General features: G+C 51.3%; 1 protein-coding gene across 11 annotated transcripts in view; it reads right to left on the minus strand.

Annotated features, from left to right (window-relative positions):
* Asap2 (ArfGAP with SH3 domain, ankyrin repeat and PH domain 2) overlaps window positions 1-25,473 on the minus strand; it is a 161,978-nt gene that overhangs the window by 28,397 nt on the left and 108,108 nt on the right. For all 11 annotated transcript variants that reach the window (XM_076559249.1, XM_076559248.1, XM_076559254.1 and 8 more), the window contains exons 10-16: window positions 24,232-24,335; window positions 24,038-24,107; window positions 19,490-19,577; window positions 14,555-14,603; window positions 14,296-14,462; window positions 11,756-11,889; window positions 3,530-3,624 (exon numbers count right to left, since the gene is read on the minus strand). In XM_076559249.1, the coding sequence (XP_076415364.1) occupies window positions 3,530-3,624; window positions 11,756-11,889; window positions 14,296-14,462; window positions 14,555-14,603; window positions 19,490-19,577; window positions 24,038-24,107; window positions 24,232-24,335 (707 nt within the window). The remainder of the gene's footprint in view (window positions 1-3,529; window positions 3,625-11,755; window positions 11,890-14,295; window positions 14,463-14,554; window positions 14,604-19,489; window positions 19,578-24,037; window positions 24,108-24,231; window positions 24,336-25,473) is intronic.

Here is a 25,473-nt window from a genome sequence, read left to right on the forward strand (position 1 = left end):
CCGAGTGCTGGGACTAAAGGTGTGTGCCACCACCGCCTGGCAAGCAGTGTGCACTCTTAACAGCTGAGCCATCTCTCCAGCCCCAAGCTCTGGGCTTTTTTTTTTTTTTAAAGAGTCTCACTATATAACCCAAGTTGGCCTCAGACTCGGGGTCCTCCTGCTTCAGTCTCTAGAGTGCTGGGATCACACGTGTGCCCCACCCTATCTGACTCTCTAGTTTTTGTTTTTTAAGTGTATATTTATCTGCCTAGGGCTCGGAGTCCCCTGAAGGTGGTTCCAGCCCAAACACGAGACAGATCTCTGTAACCCTCTGTGACCCCTGGTTGCATGGAGATAGACTGTGTGCCGTTAGCATGTTCTCGGCTTTTTTTTTTTTAAATGTACAGACCGAGATATGTGGTGGACAGCAACAGAACACCACAGACCTATCCATCTGGTGGGGTTGGGGGTGGGGGTGTAAAGTGGGGGCGGGACTTCCTGCTGCTTCTGGGCGGGGAGGATTCGGAAACAGCTTGCCTTCTATGAGCAGACGCCATCTGGCCTCTGGGTGGCCCAGTCACACATGCTTTCTGCCTACACTCCCAACTGGGGGTTCACAGGCCTCTAGCGGGTGCCTTGGGTTTCCCCTTCCGAGTAAGGCTGGAGATGGTGTGTGCTCACATCAAGCTACAAGCAGCCCACTCTGTCAAATCTAGAAATAAAGTCTTTGCTGAATGAAGCTGGCGTGGAGCAGCGGCCGTTTCCTTGATTTATTGGGCCATTAAATATTTACCCAACCACAACAAGAAACATACCGTGGTGGCAAACACAAAAATGAGTGAAACATACTTTCTCAGGACGGTATGTGAAAGCCCGGAGTACATTTACTGTAAAGTGTGACGGAATGCTACAAGAAAGAGCCAGCTGCCGGAGGCACGCCAAGAGTCACGCAGTTAATTCTCTTCTTTTATTTGGGTGGGGCGAGTCTGATTGAGGGTCTCACTATGCTGCCCATGCTAACCTTGAACTCACTAGGTAGCCCAGGTTAGCCTAGAGCTCACTGTATAGGCCAGGCTAGCCTCAAAGGCATACCCCTCCTGCCTCAACCTTGCCATTGCAGGGGATCACAGTCACGTACCACCATGGCTGGTCATGCAGTTTATCCCAACCGCAGAAGGGTGACTGCGAGTGTGTTTTCATCACTGTAACAGACATCCACCCTCATTTCTGAGAAAATGAAGTGTAAATTTCCTTGTGAGAAGGGTCAAGGGTGTGTTTGTGGGGTGTATGTGTGTGTGTGTGTGTGTGTCGGGGGTGGTGTGTGTGTGTGTGTGTGTGTGTGTGTGTGTGTGTGTGTCATGCCTCACAGCAGACCGAGCATGAATACTTAGAAGCAGTATTCATTCTTAGGATCATTTACCCCTAGAACAGATGTCTTGCTTTCATGAGGAAATCCTGGCAGTTTTTTTTTTAACTTATTTAATTTTATGTGTATGAACATTTTGTCTGCATGTATGTATATGTACCATATACACTTCTTGGTGACTGCAGAGGCCAGAGGAGGGCATTAGATCCTCGGAACTCGGGTTTTGAATCGCTGAAGCCACCATGGAGGTGCTGGGACCCAAACCCAGATCCTCTGCAAGAGCATCAAGTGCTCTTAACAGCTGCGCCATCTCTTCAGCCCCTATTCCTGGTACGAAAAAGTGCGTTCCTATACTCTTGGTTTAAAGTTGACCGGCATTCCAGCTTTCCAGGAGACTGGTAACAACCAGCATCAAGCCACAGCCGTCTCTACACTCACCATGCTGGCCCACGGCATTTCCTCCACTAAAAGGGGCCCTCCATGCATCCAGGAAGGCACCGTGCACCTGCAGGTCCCAAGAAAAGAGTAACCGCACGGGATGCTCATTTCTCGACAGACGGGGTCGGCCGGGGCACTTGCTTAGACTCTGTTGCCAACAGCATTCACGCCCCGGCTGAGTGCAAACCATCTTTCTAACTTCCCCGGCGCCTCTCTGAGGTGGGCAGCAGATTCTCCCTTTTTATTAGAGAAACTGAGGCCGTAAAAACCCTGCCCCACCCCGCGGCCTGGAATAGGATGGGGAGTCCAGGCTCTCCAGGTCAGCTCTGCAAATAACATCTTCATATGCAGAAGACAATGCCTGACAACCACGTTATCCGATCTCTGTGAGATGCTCCGTCACAAATGCTCACTCACGACAGGATGCAAACACAAACCGACCGCAATCTAACACCCGCAAGATACCTGGCGCCCAAGACGGCCAACGACTTACAATCTCCTCCTCACCCTCTACACTGTTCCCATGCCCTCAGTGGGTCCGAGTGCAAGACAACAACACAGTCCTACACTTCCGCAGCCTCAGTTTCCCAAACAGAACAGCTACAAAGATCTAAGTGTTCTGCCTTAGACATACCCTGTACACTCTGAACGCCTGTAAAACTGCTCTTAAAGACACGGTCCTGTCACTCGACGTCCTTTAGGAAACCCAGACCACTAACTCAATTTCAGGCCTAAGCCGGTGAAATGTAGTTTGTGGTATAGATTGAGAACTTTCTCTGATCCCCGATCTTCACTCTCCCCATGCTCACACATGGGTACTGTCTGGGAGACCTAGTCCTCCTCCTCCATCTGCATCATACTCTAGCAGGCCCTCCTGTGGGCAAACAGGCCATTTTAAGAAACAGGGTCCGGGTGGTAGTGGTGCACACCTTTAATCCCAGCACTCGGGAGGCAGAGGCAGGCGGATCTCTGTGAGTTCGAGGCCAGCCTGGTCTACAAAGTGAGATCCAGGACAGCCAAGACTACAGAGAGAAACCCTGTCTCAGAAAAAAAAAAAAGAAAGAAAGAAAGAAAGAAAGAAAGAAAGAAAGAAAGAAAGAAAGAAAGAAAGAAAGAAAGAAAGAAAGAAAACAGGGATGAGGTCTGAGGGGCAGCATGGCACTGCCCTGTCCACCTCCTCGAGCCCAGTGTGTTGGAATAAAACTGGTGGGCAATCCCTATTGTGAATGGTTGGTCCATCAATGGGTCAGCTGGAACAGAGTGAGGCACACCAGCTTCCCGGTCAGTTTGCGTCCACAGTAAAACACACACAAGGGTTCTCTGGAGGAGACGAGAGGTCGTCCACCTCCAAGGACCCCGATGACGATGACAGGTGCATGGTCACCCGGCACAGTTCACCACGCCGGGAAGGTGGGCAGAGAGAAGGGGCGGAGGCAAGGGGCGCAGAGGTCCAGGGCAGCAGCGAGCAAGACTCACGGCAGTGCCCTGCTCGCGGGCAGCGCAGTTGCTAAAAAGCCCACTGTCCTCTGGTTCCTTCCCACCAAAACCAGCCACACCGGGCTTCCATCTGGACACACAAAAATGACCGAAGAGAAAGAAAAATCAAAATGAAAACGAATAACAACTTGAGCTAGCGGGAAGCAACGACCGACGTACCCCTCAGACCCGTTCCCCTGCGTACAGGGCCCAGGCCAAGCGCAAATCTTTGTTCAGCACATGCGACCGGCCGGCCGGCTTCATACTCACATGTCGCTGCCTGGGTGGGGTTTGACCGAGTCCTCGGGTGGGAGGCAACACTCCATGATCTCATTAAAGCCTGCATTCCCGATGTTCTTGGCAAGCTGCAAAAACAGAAGTCTATTTTAGGGTACTCAATTATTAATACCCTCCACGGCTGGCCGTTACTCACAATCTGATGATTTATTTAATGGTGACTGAGAAATAGAGCGGCAAAGTGGTTTGCTTTTAATGAAAAGGCACAAAACCCTAAGGCCCCAGGGGGCACAGCCCAGACGACCTGCAGGGGATCCTGCGGAAATCGGACCGAGTCACCACAGGCTCTCCGAGAAGCAGGAACACGGTCCACGGTGAGTCTCCATTCTCAACCGCTCTCCTGTGGGAGCTCATTCCACCACGGCCTTCTTCACACCAGCTGTGAGGTAGTGTCACCAGATACGTGGGGGCCAGGAAGCCAAAACCCAGGTTCAAATGGGAGAGTCAGTTTTTATCCATGGAACCAGAGGGACCTCACAGGGTTATAAAAAGGACCAAATGGGACCCTTTCGGTGAAAACCTTCAGCCAACGCCAACACTGAGATCACGTGTGACCTCCAGATGCAAGTCTTCTGGCTTTTCTTTTTTCAAGACAGGGTTTCTCTGCGTAACTCTGGATGTCCTGGAACTCGCTCTGAAGACCAGACTGTCCTGAAACTCAGAGATCCACCTGCCTCTGCCACCAGAGTATTGGGATCAAAGGCAGGTGCCACTAATCGCCAGGCATACGAATACTCAAGCCACACCTTCTCCTGAATTCACTAAGTACCACTGTGCCGGGCACAGCCATGCCACCTTGACCACATGGTAACGGGTTTGCCGAAGGGAGGGCTGTGTGGCCAGGAGCTCCTTCAGAGCGGGGATGTCACCACCTCATCCCAAGTGCCAAACTCAGCGTCCACCCTTTAAATGAGCTTCCAGGCCAGATTCCTGCCACTACCGCGTCCTGGCCCACAAGTCAGATTTTTGAATATTTCATGAAACAGTACTGGCAGGGCACATCGTGCACAAGGGTTTGAAAGAACAAATTAATTTCTTCATTGAAAACAACACAGTGAATGAGTCAACGGCACTTAGCGCTCCTCACTTCAGTGGCCTGTGCAGACAATGGGTAGTCAGAAATCGATGCTCGGGAGGTGTGGCTCCTGGCAGAAGGGTCTGGTCTGCCCTTAGGGGGCACTAGCTTAAGTTCGAATCCAAAGGGATCTCCGCGTTAGACAGCAAGGATTCCCTGGCGTGAAGCCACATGAGACTGAGGTGCTGAAGGCAGTGCTGGAATACGGGCAGCTTGACCTTCACGTGGTGAGCCTTGCTAGCTTTACGTCGTCCCTGATCAGTGAGCCAAGCACGCTCACTATCTGCGCCTCCTAGCTTAGTCCTGACTCTCCTCAAGCCGTGGTAAGAGGGCAAAATCTAGGCAGCCAGACTGATGTTTCCTGTGCACAGGACACTCAGAGCAAACAGTATAGGCGCACACCTCTTCCGACGACGACAAGGACCTGCAGGCCATGGGATAAATGCCCCGCAAAGGATCTCTCGTGCAGGTAGCATTAGACACAGAACTAAACATCGATGATGGAGTCCCTGGCACAGACAGCTTGCTTTAGTACCCAATCATATATAAAATGTGGGTACCACCCTCTGGGCTTAACCACCTAAAAAAAATTAAAATAAATGGCAGAAACCACAACTGCCTCCTGTGAGTGAGGGACCACCCAATGCCCCCGAGTCTGCATTCAGGGAATGGGGCACGGGAGGAGAGAATTTACCAGGAATCAGAAAGCTTCCCTTCTGCTTGGATCTGGCTGGCTTAGCCAGGCCAGCTGGTCCAGGGAGGGACCACATCCGTATGTCACACACACATTCACACATTCCACACTGGAGGAACACGTCGCCACCCATATTGGCTAGGGCCCAGTTTATAAAACAGCCTGCAGGGAACTCCTTCTAACCACCAACAGAGGCAAAGCCCCCGGAGCTGGAGGCCACAGGATCCTACCGGGGAACCAAGGGGCCGGCAGACTCCTGGGAAGTGGTACTCAGAGTGGGGAGACCAGGTGTTGACCTGGGCTCTGGCACCAAGAGATGTCACTGTCAGCTGGAGGAGGTGTGGGATGTGCTGAGGTGGGAACCTGACGGGCAGAGGCGGCGGCAGACAGTGGTACAGATGCTTCTCCCTGTCTGGGGGCTGGGTTCTAGGGACCTGGAGATGGGGGATCTGAGGGTACCTGGGTACGTCCTATACTGCTTTAGATGACTTCTAATTCCAGGACAGTAGGAACGCCAGGATGATAGATGTCAAACGACATTGCTCAGGGAGTAACAAGGAGAAAAGTCTGCACGTGCCCACTACCGGATGGAACCTCAGGAGGCTCGGCTAGGAGGCACATGAACAAAGGCCCAAGGCTCAGGGAGATGGAGGGCCTTGAAGAGACGCTGCGGCGGGTGTCTCACTTCATTCGAGGGGATACCGGTGAGTTTTTAAGATGAGAACATTCAAATTGGGGTTTTCTTTTAGAAATTCCCAAAAATGTCTTTTCAATGTTGTTTTTAGGCTTACTTGATGTGTATGACTGTTTTGTCTGCATGTGTGTATGTGCACCACACGTGTACAGCAACCACGGAGGTCAGGAGAGGGCACCGGATCCCCTGGAACTAGAGTTACAGACGGCCGTGAGCCACCGCGTGGGTGCCGGGAACCACACCCGGGTCCCCTGCAAGAGCAACAAGTGCTCTTCCACATGGAGCCGTCTCTCCAGCACCTACTCTAAAGAATTTTGACTTGAGGTTGGTTGGCTGTGCAGATGGTAAACCCACTGATACAGAGCGCCGACTGCGCATCACTTAAGTCTGCGAAGCCCCAACCCTCGCCCTTCACGGCACGTCATGAACACAGACCTGAGCCCTTCACGTAACTGGGCTCCTCGGCTGTGTTGGGCAATGGGCATAAGCCACCATGTTGTTCTCTGCTGGCTCAGCCAACAACAGAGACAAATTGCTAAGATGATGATGATGATGATGATGATAACAATAGATCAATAAAAAGAAGCAGAAGCAGAGGGGCCAGGGACGTGGCTCAGTGGGCAAAAAATGCTTACACTGCAAGCCCGACACGTGAGTCTGGTCCCTGGAGCCCACAAAAGCCGAGGCGGTGGCATGCATCAGTAATCTTTGCATTCCTTTGGAAAGTCAGGAGGGGCAGACGTAAGAATTACCCAGAAGCCCACGGGCCAGCTGGCCCAGAATACGCAGGGTGGTGGAAACAAGAATGACCCACTCCACAGGGTGGAAGACAAGAACAGGATTCCAAAAGTTGCCCAGTAAAACATAAAAATACATTTTTTAAAAGCAGCACAGTTGTGTGTGTGTGTGTGTGTGTGTGTGTGTGTGTGTGTGTGTGTGTGTGTGTGTGTGTGTGTACAGAAACTTCTACCCGGCTCTGAAAGACCCCAAGTCCAGGTCGGCAGCATGCTCATGGCTAAGAAGACTGGGTGAGTCTCACACATGCCCAGAACAGGGCAATGGGACCTTGATAAACCTTTAGCAGCTGCCTGAGCAGGGTATGAAGCCACAAGGCCTCAGGTTTTATCTAGACACTAGTTTTAGAGCTTGGGATGGTCTGGAGCAGAGCTCCTGCTTCCTATTCCCATGGGGAGGGACACTGACCATGGTAGCTTTTCTCTCTGTCCTCACGTGAAGACAGGAACAGGAAGTGAGGGAAGCAGGACTTCCCTGAAGTCCCTTAGGTCCCATAGGGGTCACAACACTGAGACCTGCTCCTCCTCCAGGCTTGATCTGGTCAAGACTACTACACAGTTACCATACACGGGCACCACGTAGCCATGTGGGCTTCTGTCAACTACCGAGTCTGGAGCTATTCTGGTTTGTCTTGCTCTCTGTTCATTCCCAGCTCTGTCCCAATAGGGTGGAAGACCTGAAGACAGGCTATAGCTCTTGACAGACACATGCATGAGGGCCCAGGAACATGAGATGGGTGACCAGTACAGGCAGAGTTAAGAGATGTCAGGAGCTTAACAAGGGCGGAGCATGAACATGGGCGGAGGGTAGGAAAGGAGTTCACACACGCTTAACATCTATGTTGCCATCTCTCATATATATTTGACAATATACACAGGTGCTTAGGTACTTGGTTTTGCTTGTAGCTAGAAACAGCTCAGGGCTGTGACTTACAAACGGTATTGCACACAGCCTGTGGTGTCCAACGGTCTGTAGGGGAGGGGTGTCACATATTACATGGGCAAGTTTCTTGGATGCTGGGTCTCACTGAGGCCAGAGAGGAAGTATACACACACACACACAAAATCACGACAGTGCCTGGAAGCTAAATGTGATTCAGTAGATGGCAGCTGACTGTAATTTCCCACAGCTCTAAGCAACTCCAGACACTACCCAGCCAGGCTTAGTTCAGTGCCTTCAGAACGCCAGTGCTGCACAGCATCCCAGAGCCCGAGGCTGCGGCTGCCCTGCCCTGGTGTCAGACGGCGCAGCAGAGAGCGACCTCAAGAGACAGCTGAGTCAGCTAGCCAGCTCCCGAGGCTGCCTGACATTCCTCCAGCAGACGGAGGGCCTTCAAATTCATTTCCTTTATTCTGTTCAGACCGGGTCTCACTCGGTAGCCCAGGCTGGCCTGGACCCACTGCGTAGCACAGGCTAGTCTCAAGGTAGCAGCCATCTTCCGCTTCAGCCTCCAAAGCCGAGCTCACAGGCCTGAGCTGCCACGCCTGCTCTAAATTAAATTTCAAAATACTGAAGCTTTCTTTATTAACTCCGAACATGAGAGTGAAATGGATCACACGATACCAGTACCTCAGTAGGTAATATGGTTTTTCAGATGACACCCCTTGCCCCTCAAATGTTCTTCAAGGTTAAGGAGAAAATCCACCTCTTTAAAATCCAGGCTCGCCAGGGGTGTGTGAAGCCTGGTTCACTGAAGTGGTTCTCAACCTTCCTGAGGCTGAGACGTTTTAGCACAGTTCCTCATGTTGTGGTGATCCCCAACCATAACATTATTTTCGTTGCTACTTCATAACTGTAATTTTGCTACCATTATGAGTCATCATGTAAACATCTGTGTTTTCCAATGGTCTTAGGTGACCCCTGCGGAAGGGATCGAGACCCACAGGTTGAGAACCACTGATCTAAGCCTAGTACAGAACGCTAAAGCAGTTGGGGTGGTATGACTTCCCCCAAAGAACCAAAGGAACCCTTCACCTGCCTGCATTCTGCTTCAGTGAGTGCGAAGTGATTTTAAAAGCAGTTCAGGAAGCGGAGGTAGTTATACCGTCCACACCCAGCCACCTTCACGGATGCCGCCCGATTCAGGGGATCAACGTGGAAAGTGTGGTTTCAAACAAGAGCAAATTAAAATGGAGAAACACTGGGGCACAGTGTCAGGTAAACTGGGCAAAGCAGGTAAAAATCCACAGAACCGAGCAAAGGGCTCGTCTCAAACAGAAAATGCGGCAGTCATGTCGGAGGACAGGAACGGTGAGCGTTCATCTTCTATTCAAAGCCAGGACGCCAAAGAGAAAATGGAAATGCACTCAGGTCCCACTCATGGGCTGGCTGGCTCTTTCAGGTCAAGTTTAAAAGTCTCGGCTGGCCAACAAAAGCAAGAAATGGAAAACCGGAATTGTTCTGCATGAATTAGAAATGAGACGCTGGCCTCACATGAGGACAGAATCAAAAGTACGTCCTGAGCTTCAATAACGCGACGGAATGAACACAGACAGTCCCGGCTCAGAGGCAAAAACCAAAGACACAAAACAGCAACTGGGTACAAGCCGAATGTCCGGCAACGCCATCGGCAGCTACGTGCGAGTGATAAACACATCCCCTCACACCAGGAAGCCTTTTATCAAGAATTGCATCAAGGATGAGAAAGAAGAGAACCATGGACACCGTTGGTTTGACTTTATGGAGGCTTCTTTAAAATAAATAAATAAATAAATAAATAAATAAATAAATAAATAAATAAATAAATAAATAAATAAAAGTATGCTGGAGAGAAGGTGCATGGCAGTTAACAGTATCCACTGCTCTTCTAGAGGACCCACGTTTTATTCCCAGCATCCACCTTGGGTATCTCAGTCACCTATACCTCCAGTTCACGGGTTCCTGACATTGTCTTCTGAATCATCTCTCCAGGCCCACGTTTTGAGACACAGCTAGTCAATGTCGGAGCGAGGCTCTAACCCAGCTCTCAAAAGCTAATTACTAGATGTCTAGGAGTACTGAAAGGCAGCTGTTAAATATTGCTACTGTTAAGAATTATACTATGTAAAGGCATGATAAATCATGTCAACAACTATGATACTAGATATCCAAGACTCATTATCTTACTGAGCATGCTGGTGCACACCTGAATTCTAAGCACATAGGAATCTGAAGAAGGAAGGAATCTGAGTTTAGGGACAGCCTGGGCTATACAGTGAGACCCTGTTCCAAAAAAACAAAACAAAACAAACCTCATCATTTCTAAATTTTACTACAGTTCACTATTATCATTATCTTGAGCTGCATATATGCATCGTCTTTATACAATTATTTATGTGATGAATGTATGCTAGAACACTATGTTTCTGAACATCCATTGTCAGTTCCAGTCAGTAATTCATAAGAGTAACTCAAAACTGGCGACGGATGATGGAAGGATTTACACCAGGGGAAAAGGCAGGCTTTGATCAAGGGCTCGATCTTTGCTCCTCAGAGTTGGCTGCTAAACATTTGTTGGGGTTGAGCTCTGGGGACAGGAAGATGTGATGCTCACATGCTTCCCACATGGCCAGAAAACCCACCATCAATGGTGGTTTGTATCCTGGGAATCTCAGAAGTGAATAAGAGCTAAGAAAGATTAAAGGGAGCCTCATTTTGAGCGTGTTAACTTAATGGGTGTAGAACCCGGTGACATTAAGGTACTGTAAGCAAGGCTTCCCCCTTGGTAAAGTGGGGATCCTACACCAAGGATGTTGAATCACACCCACTGGATGAGAAGACTTATTTTGGAAGACATAAAGTGCTTCCAAAATAAGCCAAAACTATCTCACTATACATCATTTGACTTATCCTGTGCTGTAAGCCAACCAGTGAAAGTAGAAATTGCCACAGTCCATCAGTGTTTACTGAGATACGGTATCCTTGAAAACTTAGTGTGGCCATTTAAAAACTAAGCCATAACCGGCTTTCCCAGAGATGCTGTACATCACACACCTCTAAGACGTAGGCCACGTGCCCTCATTTGAGCAGCAGGGACTATACACATACTGAAGAGCACACAGTGGGGCCTTGCTCGGTCTGCTTCATTTGTAAGGCCAGTAACCAGGGATGTTGTTGTCTGAGACCCACGCTAGCTAGTTTTTCCTCACTCTTGTCTTCCAAGATCAAACAAGGAATTCCTTGGAAAGACAGGGCAGTTTCCCCAAGACAGCCAGAAGCATCAGGAATGTAGACATACTGGATTTGGAGTTGTCAAGAAGATTTACGGCCCCGTGAGAGGAATACTACTGACCATGTGAATTGATGTTCTGTCAAGATTATTGCTCTTGACAGCAAAATCAATGGCAATCAATATCCACTTACTCGTTACTATCCAAAGCCCAGTCATCTCGAGAAAGAATTTCAAGCACTGCTCTACAAATAGACACCACAGATTCTGAGGCCATCCCAAAGCCCATGTAGGTGTGCCAATGGCCTCGTGACTCAGTCAGGCTACAGCATCAAACACCAAAAGGTACTTCTCAAAACATGCTTTCATCTCCCCAGCCCTCCATCACAAAGTATCCATATTACCAGTGAGCCATGAGTGAAAAACTATTTTGGAAAAGTGAGGGGCAAAAAGAGAAGCCAGCATATTGTTCTTGAGAGGAACAATATGGATCAGGAAGGCCAAGGGGTCTTGAAGGAAGAAGTGGGTTCAGTCTTGTCAGAAACTAGTTGATGACGTTGGGACAGCAAACCCTTTGGTGTCCTTTGGCTTTGGATTCTGTGCCTGATTCGGGTAAAAGAGGGCCTCAGCTGCCACCTTAGGCATTCCAGAAGACGCCTACACCAGCCTCAGTGCGCCTTGTTTGGGGTCCTTTCCATTTTCTGATTTGGGAATAACATCCCATAGCAAGGCGTGCCCTCGCTCCTTGGTAGCGGAGAGTGAATCATTATCAATGAGTTTCTAAATCAAATTACCAGAAGCTCAGACGTTCCCAAGACGTCTAAGGTCAAGGACTGCATCCTGGAGTAATGAACGCCCAGCTCCCGGTGGATTCCAGAGCACTCGATGCAAGTCAGGATGCCCAGGTTGGTGGAGAGCCACGTCGGATCTGCCAAAGAGAAGGGGTCCTCATGAGCTGGCTGCCAGACAAACAGGAGACAGAAGTCTCTCCCTGTCAGGCTGCTGAACCAGGAGCTTTGAACTCATGGGAGTGTTATCCTTGATGTAGCTGGTACCCCGGTCCTCTAAAATCACACCAAACCCAAAGGAATGACGACAAGGTGTTATTCTTCTCCTTCAACTCCATCCTCCCATCCCCTAAGCGACCCAAGGGCTAGTCCTGCGGCACCCACCCCAGTTCCCCCCGGGCCATACCACAGAGGGGAGCAGGAGGAGCACAGCGCTGCAGGGATGGGTAAGATCTCTAGGCACTAACAGTAACGGAGAACACACGTTCATGCCTGTGATGTGCTCAGGATCTGGTAATGGTCCACTGCACTGTGAGTGTCAGAAACCGGAGTACGTTTGCACGCTATCTCATTGTACACTCAGAGCATGCTGCTATATAAGTGCAGGGCAAACAGCCGTCCTGTGTCTCCCCGAGTTCAAGCGACACCTTCCCCACATGGAACGTCCTCACTTAAGTGTCCTGCCATGTGCTTAGCGCACAGTGTGGACCCAGCCAATACTTGACAGGCAAATGCTGAATTTGCAAAGCGTTGAAAATAAGACGTATTGGAGCACAATGTCTGGCGAGTGCTTGCTGCCCTTAGAAATTCTCCACAGGCAGACCTCACGATCTTGCCCATGAGGTTATCCTGAATTTCTTTAAAAACTGTCTAGTTGTTAAAAACTGGGGGGCAAGGGCGAGGGGCTGGAGGGATGGCTCAGTGGTAAGAGCACCTGCTGCTCTTACAGAGGACCTGAATTCTGTTCCCAGCACCCATGTGACTACTTAAAACCACCTGTAACTCCAATTCCACAGGATCTGATGGCCTCTTCTGGCCTCTATGGGCATTACACACATGTGGTCCACATAAACTCACCCAGACTCACACACACAGCTCCAAGTAAAACAAACGAATAAATCTTGAAAAAAATAATACCGTGGGCTATGGACTTTAGCTCAGTGGAACAGTGTTTACCTAACACATCTAAGGTTTTTACTTGTACGTAAAAACCACACACACACACACACACACACACACACACACACACACACACACACACACACACACACACTGTATCTGCAATAGTGATTATTACTAGCACCCACGTTTGCGGGTGTGTGCGTCTTGCTTTTGGGGACAGTGCACGTTCAGATAACACAGCACATTCCAGGCCAGCTGTGTGCTCTTAGCATTTTACAGCAACGTTTCCTTATGAAGATGGTCTAAGCTTCTGACTACGTCACTGTTCTTATCCTTTCTCAGGAAAGAGCACACTCTTACTCCATACCTGCTCCTGTCACACAGAGGTTTCTAACAGATCCAAGGCCAAACAGAAACTCAGGAAAACGAGAACCGACTTACTGGTTCCACTCTATTGTGGCTGTACTTTTAATAGGAACTGTCCCAGAACTAGGTGAACAGAAAGCCACTTTTCCCGGTTTTTACCGAGCATTCAGAAAGGCGACTGTGTCCATCCTAACTCCCCAGCCCTCTCCTATCTTAATTAAAGTGTCGATTCATCAAGCCTTAAAATTCTGGTTATTGGGCTGGAGAGATGGCTCAGCAGTTAAGAACACTGGCTGCTCTTCCAGAGGTCCTGAGTTCAATTCCCAGCACCCACATGGTGGCTCACAACCATCTGTAATAGGACCTGATGCTCTCTTTTGGCATGAAGGGATACATGCAGAGCACTCATATATAAAATATAAATAAACAAAATTAAAAAAAAATCTGGTTGTTAATATCCATAAAGCTATTATATGCCTTCACATGAACCTCTGATAAATTATATCAAAATGCCAACACAGGACGTGACGGACGCTAGGGACCCATCACTCATTTTACAGCCGTGTGACAGTCTATGGCGCTCTCCCTGGGTCACAGAGCCAGAGTGTGCCTGAGAGGGACTTCAGACGGTCCTCTAGGGAGGACGGAGAAGATGGAGTAAGTCCTCGGCAAGAGTCCCGGCTGCACCTCACAGCCTCTGAGAGCCAGTAAGACGGGGGACCTTCTGCTCACCCTTCCGCTCACCCCCACTGTGCCCTTCAGTCTCCCCACCACTCAAAAGGCACCGTAATCTTTTCATCTCCACCAGGCAGGCGGCCTTTGCAGGGTCCTGCCCCGGGCCAGCAGCCCAGCACCTCCCACCCCTGCGGCCCACTGTGCTCTGCACACAGTTCACTGAGCATGTGTGTAACGGGATGAGTTCAGACAGAGCTGCGCGGATTTCACGTTTGAAATGACAGTTTAGAAAAAAAAAACAAATCAATGGGCGGGTTCTCGGCGTCTCTGGAATCTGAATGCCCTAGAGCTGGGGTTGGAGGGGGGGGGGTCCCCCGGGTCACCTGGTGCCCCACAGTCGCAGCACACGTCATTGCCCGTCATCCTCTGCACCTCCGAGATGATCTCTTTGGTCAGCTCTTGGACGATGTTGTTCTCTCCCGTGGCGTCGTCGCCCTTAAACGCGTTGTTCAGAGCCTCTTCCTTGCTGTTCTGCAGCACAGACATCCATCTGGACAGACAGCAGCCACAGCTCGGGTGTCGGCTGGGAGAGCACACCCACTCACGGCCACCCCTGCTCCCGGCCCCGCCCACGGTGCTCACATCTGACATTCCTGCTCGTCCTCCGCCTGGAAGTGGTACGTCCTGTCGTCTGCAACAGCAAGGGGGAGACTCATTACTTCGAGGCCCAGCTCTGCGCCATATTGATGTATAAAGCCGAGCGGTCCTGCCGGTGTGTGTGTGTGTGTGTGTGTGTGTGTGTGTGTGTGTGTGTGTATACACACGAGTGGGGGTGTGCCAGTGCTTCGGTCATTGTGACTTTATACTGCAAATTAACCAACCTGCCCACTCTAGTCTAAAACACGCAGCTTCCTGCGATGTGAAGATATTTAATAGAAACCAAGCTTCCAACAACTCTTACCCTCATTACAGCCACCCCCTCCCACCCCAAGGAACTGTTACAGTCCTTTGATTAGTGCCTCTCCCCCTCCACCCCCCTCCTACTTTTTGAGGCAGGGTCTCCGATGGAGAGGCCAGGCTAGCTTTGAACTCCCGCGGATCTGCCTACCCATGCTTCCCGAGCGATAAGATGAAAGAAGCGGACCATTTGCCTGGCGAACAAGAGCCTTTTCTGAAAAAAACGCTACCTTAGACATTTTCTGGCTTCCTTAGAAAAGGACTGATACTGTATCATCAGACATTCTAAGAATACCACACCCTGAGAGTTCTGTGTCATAAGCACAGCGAACCCAATAGGACACGGTTAGATAATGGTCTGGCAGGAATTGTCACAGCGGCGCAGCAGGTGTTTGCAGTGATTTACAAGTGTTCTGGGGGGAGGGGGGGGAGCTGCGATCCCTGGGTGCACAGTGGGGGGGGGGCCTGAGGGGACAGCTCCACTTCTGTGATACTCTTGCCGAAAATGTACAATCTCGGTTAAGTTCTGATAACACAGGAGAAACCTAACTTGATAGACATTTCACAACAAAACTAGACAGCAGCAGTCTTCAAAACATACAAAGGTCAACACAGACAAGGCAAGACTGTAGAAACCAGACCCCTGGGGGCCAAGATTAATTAAGATCTAAATGCAACCTGAGGGCCTGGAGGGGACCGTAGGACCAGGCCAAGGATGTGAGTAGAAAAACGGTGCAATTTCAGTAGGATTTCACAGTACTATGCCTGGGTCCTTCCTCAATGTGGATTTCTCTAGTAATACATACTGGCTGATTAATATCCACACACACACACACACACACACACACACACACACACACACACACACACAAATGTTTCTTAAAACTTTAACGAGTGGACACAGCTCTTCAATGTAGTTTCCAGTCCTTGACTTAGGAGGGCCTGGATGAGCTGTCTGGATGGTGGCCAAGGATCGAGAGGCGTCAAGAGCAGACACAAGTGAGGTCTGGAGCAGAGGGTCCAAGTGGCGGTTTAGCTTTCGGTTTCTGTTTGTTTCTTTAAACTGTCAATGCCAAGGTGAGCGGAACGACGCTGTTCTATGTCCCATCTGCCACTGAAGAGAGGAGCAGAGGCCAAGAGAACGACTTCAAGTTAGACCAACACTGGACTGCACCCTACTGAAGTGAGAAAAGAGTCGTGACCACTTCCTCCTACTCCCGGGCACTTCCCAGCCCAGCCCAGCCTCCTAGGAAGAGGGCCAGAGGGGCAGGTCCACAGCTCGAGCTGGGAGCTTGCCAAGTGCACCTCGGAGTTCTCGGGAAGCTGTGCCTGGAGGGCATGCCGGGGCCCTGTGCCCACACTCAGCTCCTTCACAGCCAGGTCGGGTGCGGCTTGGGTTGATGGCTGGCTAATGCTGCCGGTGTTCAGACCGGGAACTGGGGAAGTGGGAGGCTATTCCGAGGGACAATGTCCACATAATGCTCTCCCTGCGGGCTCTCTGGAGATCCACCGAAGACAGGGAGGTTCCACGAGCTTCTGCCACAAGAGAAGCATGTGGAGCTGTAGAAAGGCAAGCCACCAGGGAATCTCCGAGCTCCATCCCACTCGGGAGACTGGCCAAGTTATCTCATTATTCTAACCACCACCCTTCCTAGGGTGCCTGTGTGGCCAAGGACAATGGCTCAGGACTTGGGTTTCCAGAAGGGAAGTCAGGCTGAGGGTACAAGACTGGACAAGTTCCCAAAGGGTTGGCTTGATGGCAGACAAATCCCCCTCGAGGGGCGCATTCCCATGGCCCTCTTGATCATAACGGGGAGCCCCCTTTGGGAGGGGAAGGTAACCGTCTTACACGTAGTAGCTCAGTGTGTTATCCTCTGAGCGGATTTCACGATGGGTGAGAATAAGGGGGGAGGGGGACTCCTGGGGTACAGCTAGACCCTCGCTGCCCTGCTGTCTCCCAGGCTGGCCTTGGGTTCACCTTTGATTTCCCAACGACTCAGCATTGTCGAGCTCAAGGGCACTTGATGGCATTTGCTCCCCTAGTCAGGGGGCAGAGAAGGCAGAGGGAAGACCGGGGTGCTGAACCAGGTCCCCCCTCACCTTCTCAGGTCAACAGCCACTAGTGTATGTCCCCTGATAACTTCTACACGTCTCTACACAAACTCAAGGCCCGGCCGCCCCACGTAAAGCGTTCCCACGTCAAGCGACACTCCTAGAGCAATCGGGCATTTTGAAAATCTTATCTGCTGAGCTGAAAACCGGGCAGGGCTGGTATTAACTTTGCCCCTTGAGGAGCAAGCCGAGGAAGTGGGTGGGACAGGTTTTCAACACCACTAAGGCTCTGCAATGGCACCACAGCCAACGGTGCCCGCAGCCAGATTCACAGAGCAACTCAGGCTGTGCCCTCTCGGTGGGTGGGGGTTATTCCCGAGCATGAGAAGGGCAGAAGTCAACAGCTGGGTCTTGGTGAGGTCTGTCTGCAGCACTGCTGGGGGAGGGGAGGGGGTATAACCAGACTCACACACTAGCCGCTTCTCCCACATCCTCAGGATGCAACAATTCACACCTACCCTATGCGCATGCCTCCTGGTACCAAAGGCACTCAGGAGGAAGGAAGGTTCTGCAGAGACTGCTTCAGCTCCTCACTGTTTGCTGGGGACCCATCGGTCATGCTGAAGGTGACCGTTGGGGGGTGGAGGTGCTGCACCCACATTGGTGTGATGCCCAAGGCTCCGCCCCCGAGCTCAGCCAGCTACCAAGAGAATCTTACACGCAGGGTAACAGCCAGCTTCTTCACAGGCTACTTTTTTTTTTTTTAGAGGTAAAGGGTCGCAAACCCCTCTTCTCCAGCCGCCAGCAGGCATCTAGTGACATCACCAAGTTTCCTTCCTTTAACTCGGGCTTTGGAGGCTGTGTAGAGGCAGGTGGCCCAGCGGTGATCGCATTTTAAACTGTCGCCAAGGCCCAGCCTTTTACCTTGTACACGTGATTCTGAGAGGAAGCGTTGCTACACGGGGAACCCACCAGACTGAGGGGGCAGGGAGCTTGAAGTAGCATAACACCCCGTGTCCCCCCCCCCCACCCCGGGTGTGTGTGTGTGTGTGTGTGTGTGTGTGTGTGTGTGTGTGTGTGTGTGTGTAGAAGTCAGAGGAGGTATCCCACTGTCATTTTCTGCTTCCTTCCCTTAAGACAGGCTCTTTCACTCACCTTGGAGCTACCCTAGTGGCCAGCAAGCCCCGGCGATCCTCCTGCCTCTACCCTACTCAGCAGAGCTGGGGTTAGAGGCACACACATGGCCACAGCTTCCCCAGCCAGTGCTCTAACCCATCAAGTAATCTCCCCAGACCGGCATAAATGACCAGCAGTCCCCGGATGTTTCCCACATCACACGGCTCAGCCCTCCTTGCCGGTCAGGGCAGTTGGTCTACAAAAGGAAACCGGATCACGAGCCAGGCAGCCAGTGGAGACAGCACGGCCACACTTCTTGATTTGCTGTGTGTGTTAAATCACATCGCGCTGGCTCCAAGGTCTCAGTAGTGTGGTCAGGGTGAATCAGATCGCAGGACAGGGTGCTAAGGAGGACGGGCTCGCCACCTGCCTCTGCCCCTCAGGCCAGTGCTTTATGGAAACTCAGCCGCTGTGCCGGACTGCTGGGGGGGGGGGGCACCACTTCAGCCGGAGACTGCACCGCCCACCCTTCCCTGAGCTGTAATCACGCCACGCACAATGACCGAGGACAAAACCGATTTATCAGATTTTCCTTGGGACATCATGAGCCCCTTTCCCGTTTTTGGAAGGCTCTGAGTAAACATTTGCTGTAATTGCTGGTTCTGCGGCAGCAGCTCTTTTGTGCACACCACAGAAGAGAAACACACAGGAGCAAAAAGACAAATTCTGTAGCGGGAAAAATAAACCACTTAAAAAAAAAAAACGAAAGGGAAAAAAAAATCACTAAAGTTCAAGGGCTTTATTGAAGACCTGATCGTTTCTGTTCGGAGCATTTAAAAAAAAACCTCACTGCATTTGTTTATGTTTTGGGTAGAGGGGTCTTCTGGGCGCCGTGGTGCATGTGTGTAGGTCAGGGACAGCCTGCGGGAATAGATCCACTCCTTCTACCATGTGGGATCCAGGAACAGAAGACAGGTTGTCAGGCATGGCAGCCAAGGGTCTTCTGACCACTGAGCCACCCCACTGGCCTCCATTCATGACACTTTAAAAATCACACGCATAAATGATAGAAGTCCCATTCAGCAAAATCGTCATTTGAAAAAAAAGGCAAGTGAAGAGATTTCAGGACCGAGATTCCTCTAAACACAATCTGTTTGTTTACCAACGGGGAGCCGAGGCTCAGGGTGGAGAACGTGGGTCTCCGTGTACAGAGCAGATGGAGCAGGGCTCTCCTCAAGGGCCAATCCTAACCCAAAGTCCTGGCAAGCCACTAGTCACCGCTGGAAACCCAAGAGGCGGGTCACTGGAAAACAGAGTCGCACCATACACACCAGACGGGCCGCCTCGAACTCATAATCCTCTGCCTCGCCCACCTTCAGACCAATTCCTCAACAGGCTGATTCTCCAGAGACATGTAAAATAAGCCCTGCACGGTCTGACAAAGAACCTTACGTGAGATGAGGTCGAAACACTTCTTCTCCTCGGGGTTGGTTTTCACCTGGCAGGTCAGCAGGTTGAGTTTGGCCGGTGGCCGGTTGGCCTGTTTAAAACAAATGAAAAACACAAGATGAGTGGGAAGTGAGAGACAGCCATCAAGAGAAGACTCTGACTAGTTTACAGAAGGGTTTCAGGGACGGGACACACAGAGGCATGTGGGGCGTTCCTTGGGTCGGGCCCTCTCTGCCAGGGCACACACCGGGGTCTATCCACCCCATCTGGACAAGGGAAAGAGCGGGGCCCTGCTCCAGGGCTAACACTGGATTCTGACCCCTGGAGGTGACACAGAGGCGTGGTTGGGTGGCTTGAGCAACCACCCAGCTTAATTTCTTGAGCATTTCAAAGTATTTTTCCTAAGTGGAAACTTTCCTTCCAGGAGAAGTCATTCAGCACGTGCACATAAAAGGGTGTGAGTGTCTGTGCGTCAGACTGTCTGTTTTTAACTATCTAAAACGAGAGCAGGTAATGTCCACAATCCTAAACACCAACCAGCGTTTGTCTGTGCTGTCTGTTTCACAGAACACATTCCACATTCAGATGACCACAGCATGTTTTGTCAGTCTCCAAGGGCAGAGGGCAGGGGACTGGAGAGAGGCTTCAGCCACTAAGAATGCTTGTTGCTCTCACAGGGGACCTCAGATCGGGGTCCCATCACCCACACTGGGTGGCCCAGATTGTAACTCCAGTTCCAGGGGACCTGATGCCCCTCTTCTGGCCTCCATGGGCACCAGGCACACACATTACACATACATACACGCGGTCAACATATCCATACACATAAAATTCATAGGTGCACAGGTTTGGGGTCATCCACGGGAACATGGGAAACCTACCAGTGGCCACATTCTCAATGCAGACTGATTCTCCCTCCACCAACAACTATAACTGCTTTTATTTAGCAACTCGGTATGGGATCGGGCCTGGAGGTGATCTACCGCATCCATGCAGCTGCAGCTGGCTCGATCATGCACCATGTTATGCAGCTAACCATGGCTGCTACCGGGATATGCAGTGAGAGCCACGAGTGAGATTATGTTTCCTCTCCTCCCCACCCCCCACCCCCACCTCTGTCACCTCCCTTCCCTGCTGTGGCTCTGTCCCTCGTCACCTTCGCAATTATCCCCAAAGACAAACTCTCACTCCACAGCAAACGAAAGCCAAGTACAGGGAAAGACCCAGGGCCTGCGCCTGGACTAGGAACTCAAGGCTGGAAGGCTCCCTAGTAAAGATGGCAGCCAAGAGGGACCTGCAGACACTCGGCGGGCAATCTTGGGCACCTCCAGCTCTGGCGGGTCTCACTTCAATAACCGCTTGCTATTGGCTCATTCGGATGATTAGCGACCAACAGAGCTGTGAGGAAAACTTACACAGAAAGTTCTACACATGCATGCACGCACCCCGGCTGCCATTTTGAAAACACAAAGTCATGATTCACTTTAGTGGAGAGCAGCACTGGCCTCCTTCCCTAGGCAGCCCGGGGTAAACAGGGCGACTTTAGCAATCGGGAGGCTCCTACCAGCCTCAGAGCATGCAGGCTGAGGGTAGAGGCTATGGTGATCCTTCCAAGTGACCTGGCCATTCTACTTTCTACTAAGTGTCCCAGGCTTTTAAAAGCCATTGATTGAGTGGTTGGTTGACTGATCGAAGACATACAGATTTAACCTAGGGCCTCATGCATGTAAGACAAGCACTTTACCACTACCCTGTGTCTCCAATCCTTAAGACACCTTTAAAACACAAACTTGTACTCTTCCTTCCGAGTGAATAACAATACTTTTTTAAATGCTGGGCTGGCCAGGTGTGGTGGCACACACTTTTAATTCCAGCACTCAGGAGGCAGAAACAGACAGATTACATACACACACACACATACATACATACACACATACATACATACATACACACACACACACACACACACACACACACACACACACACACACACACACTAAAATGCTGGGCCCCCTAAGAGGCAGCAGGTAACTCTTCCAGCACAATGCAGCCCTCGGCCTTGGTGTTGGCAGCGCTCTGAACTTGGTCAAGGAGACTCTTAATCAGAGCATCTAACCCCAAGAATGACCTTCCCAATTCAGAAACACAACCTGCTGAGGCAATACAGTGCAGACTCTCCCTGTACTCATCCTAGATGGGACCTGTCCGCCTCCGTGGGAGGAAGAATACAGCAAATTTCACTTCCCAGAGGCCACCTGCTTCCAGAAGGGCCTGTTCTCCTGGTTGGGCAAGCATACCCCAGGAGCTTCTGATTCCAACAGAGCCCATTCCCAGCTGTGTGCCAGGAGCTGCTTAGATGGCCACTTCCTCAGACCCACCTTTGGAAACCTGTCCCTTGCTCATGGTGGTAATAAAGTACAGGCAGAAGCTGCTAGCCACATGGGCAAGCTACACACACACATACACACACACACACACACACACACACACACACACATGCACACCACACACGCATACACACACACACAAACACACGCACGCACGCACATACACATGTACACGCATACACACACACACACACACACACACACACACACACACACACACACACACACACTGCCGTCTTGAAAAGCCAAAGTCAAATAACGCATCTCCCAGTCTCCACTCAGATCGTTCACATCGACAACAGGCAAACACTTGGGCAGCGCGGGAAGATGGAGGGTCGGCCCTTCAGGACCCTCCCTGCCAGGGCACACAGAACGAAACACAGTGAGAGAGGGAAAAAGACACTTAGCAACTGAAGGGAAACCAAGAAGCAAGCTACCCAGGCTCCTGCAAGGCAGTCAGGTGGACGCTGAGCTGGGCCCGGCCTACAGATAGAGCAGGAAGTGGATGCTAACGGCAGAGAATGCCGTGCATTCCCCGGTACCTACCCCCCTCCCCCAAGTGGGGGTTCCTAGAGAGGGTTCACCCCAAAGCACAGAGCTCTTTAAAAAAACATGTACACTGTGTAAGGAGAACCAGCAGCATCCTGGTGACGATAATTATAACTCCTGTCTGCTCCAAAACTGGGGCAACCCATCAAAATTTAAAGAAATGTTTTCATGCCTTTGGAGAGGAAGCCAGAAAACACTGGAAGTCACTCAAAGCCAACTCGCCTGCCAGCGAGGAATCACCAGGCCTGTGCTCCCCCGTTGCTGGTTTAAGTGCAGGCCCTGCACCTCAGGGACCCCGAGAAAGAAAGTATGTCTTGTGACATGGGAGCCCTAAGTGCAGGAAAGGAAGCATGGCCTGACGCTGCAATGATTTCTGCACCGAGGCAGTGGCCAGAGCTAGAGCAGACGAATGGACACCGGAAAGGAAACCCAGCCTCAGAGGGGTGAGATGAGCCTTGCTGGGGAAACCCAGCCGTCCTGGCCTGGCATCCTGCATCTAAAGGATGCATGGTTGAACGCGCTTGCGTCTCGCAGTCTAAAGCAATCGGCCCCTCACTCCTGTGCGCCCGCTAAATGGAAAGAGCATGTCCAGATCCGAACCGCAGGGTTATGGGAAGGCGGATGATCTTTACTCCCCCAAGTCCAGAGACAGAGTCAGTCCCCGGGGCAGAGGTGGCAGAGACCATGTCAACGCTTGGTACAAATCAGTTCTCGTGTCTTCTCCTTAATGGACTCATCGGAAGTGAGGGGACAATCCCTTCCCCGAACTCCCACAGCATCATCTTGGCTTCCGTGACATCCCTCAAGTGACGCTTTCTTGGTTACTCCAAAGTGCTAAGTTTCTCAGGATGCAAGAAGCCCACCTGTGCTTCTGCCCGACTACGTCTCTTTAGGGGACTCTAGGACGGAGGAAAGGGAGACCGAGACGAAGGCTCAGGCTATCGCCACCGACATACATGTGCAGCCGCGGGAGACACCATTTACGCTCAACAAAAGGACAAACAACTTGGCCTCGACAACCCAGACCAGTTTCACCAGCCTCCATCACCCGGGCGAGGGAACAAAGGGCTGTGCCGGAGTTCCTGGTCCCCGAAACTACACTGGACAGTGACTCTGCTCTCACACAAGCCCATGCGGGTCTCCATGATGTTGCCTGGGCTCTTACAAACAGGACAACAGGGAGAAAAACGTGACTGGGGTTGGACACCGCATACAAAATTTCTGTAAGGAAGACACGGAGTCCCCAAAATCTGGTTCCCAAAATTCTGATGACTAGAAAGATCATCCTTTAAAGACAGCGGACGTCTCCGGAAGGAGCGTGTCCAGGCTGAAGCCAGCAAGTGCGACAGTTCCTGGAAGTCAAAGGCTACTAAAGAAAGGTGGCCCGGGTGGCCGGTTTGTCCTGGATTCGGTGAAGCCATCCATGGGAGGTAACCAGGTCACACGTGACCAGAAGTGCGCACCCAGGCTGCAGGTACCCCACGAACGAGGAGGGCCCGCGCTTCCTAACGGGGAAACTTCAGAATGCATCTTCACCACAGCACCAGGCACAGAACAGGCTTCAGCGACCCCCACCCCCCCAAAGCAGAGACTCGGGATGACAAGAGATACTCACGGTGCCGTGGGATATGGTCAGGAAGCCATTTTTAACCGAACACTTCCTCTTCTGCCACACTTTTCTGATCCTTAAGGAGAAGAGGGGGAAATCGGGAGAGGTGAGCCGCTAGCCCAGGAGGCGAGGGCACACATTCCCCCTCGGCACCGCGGGCGCCAACGGCAGACATTCCCACCTCGCGGCCGGTCACCTACCCGTCGCTCTTCTTGTACAGGTTCCCGTTCCGCTCCGTGCCGTGCTCCTTGTTTCCCTGAGGTTGATGTAAGCTGTACGCTGTACTTTGGCGAAGTTGTGAGTCCTAAAATTGGGTCAAGAAACTGCTTTTTAATGCATCTTGTTTAAGTCCCAGTTTTTAAAAATGCACTACATAAAAAGAAACATATGCCTAAATGGTTTATTATTACTATAAAAGTCCCCCCTCTTATCAGAGAGAGAGAGAGAGAGAGACAGAGAGAGAGAGAGAGAGAGAGAGCGAGAGAGAGAGCGAGAGAGCGAGAGAGAGAGAGAGAGAGAGAGAGAGAGAGAGAGAGAGAGAGAGAGAGAGAGAGAGAGAGAACCCCCACTAAGGAATTGTGAATGACCCCCGCCCCCATTCCATCCCAGCTTTTCTGTCTCCCCCAAACTAAACCACTTCTAAACTGGCTTTAATGAGCCACCTGGGAGGTGAGCGATTTTATTTTGGACCCTGGCAAGGGTAGGAGATTCTGTGATGGTGAAGCCTTGGGCAAGAACGTTCTGTGGAGTGCCGGGAAGGACCGCTGCTTGCAACGGGACGAAATGAGAAACAAAGCCATCTGGCCTTTCAACCTCAGTTTCTTTCTTGGACAACGGGGGAAACAAACATAAGAGTGTAAATGTGCTAAGGAGGGATGTGGTCACCTCTGTAAACACCTGCACACAACAGCATTGGTCAAATACTCCCTTCCCTGCCTGGTCAATCTCGAGGTGGGTGGCACTGATCCTAACTGCTCCAACCCTGACCAAGAGTGCCACAGTCACAGAGAAGGCCATCCATGTGCGCAGCTGAATTCTCCAGAACCCAGGCCACTGCCCAGTCCTGACAGGTCCCCATCCCACATGGAGAGTAGAAGGAAACAACCAGCCCGTGCTGGATTCTGGCAGATCTGCAGGGACTAACTGGGGATGTGAAACGCCCACAAACAGTTCACAACCAGGCGGGAGCTAAGACCTGCCCTTTTCTGTCTACGGTGGATTCCGCCAAGCGAGGATCCACAGCAGAGAGGAAACGAGAGATGCGGTGATATTGTGGGGTTTGCTTAAGGGGCAGGGCCTCTGAACGCCAGGGTAAAGGCAGAGCAGAAGCCAGCTCTGGTGCCACAGCTCCGTCCACGAAGCCACAGCGGAAGTCATCGGAGACTAAAGCCAGCCTCCTCCGGGTGGCAAGCGCCGCTGATCATTCTCAGGGAAACAAAGGT

This window comes from Peromyscus maniculatus, chromosome 22 (assembly GCF_049852395.1).
Source record: "Peromyscus maniculatus bairdii isolate BWxNUB_F1_BW_parent chromosome 22, HU_Pman_BW_mat_3.1, whole genome shotgun sequence".
Lineage (NCBI taxonomy): Eukaryota > Metazoa > Chordata > Mammalia > Rodentia > Cricetidae > Peromyscus > Peromyscus maniculatus.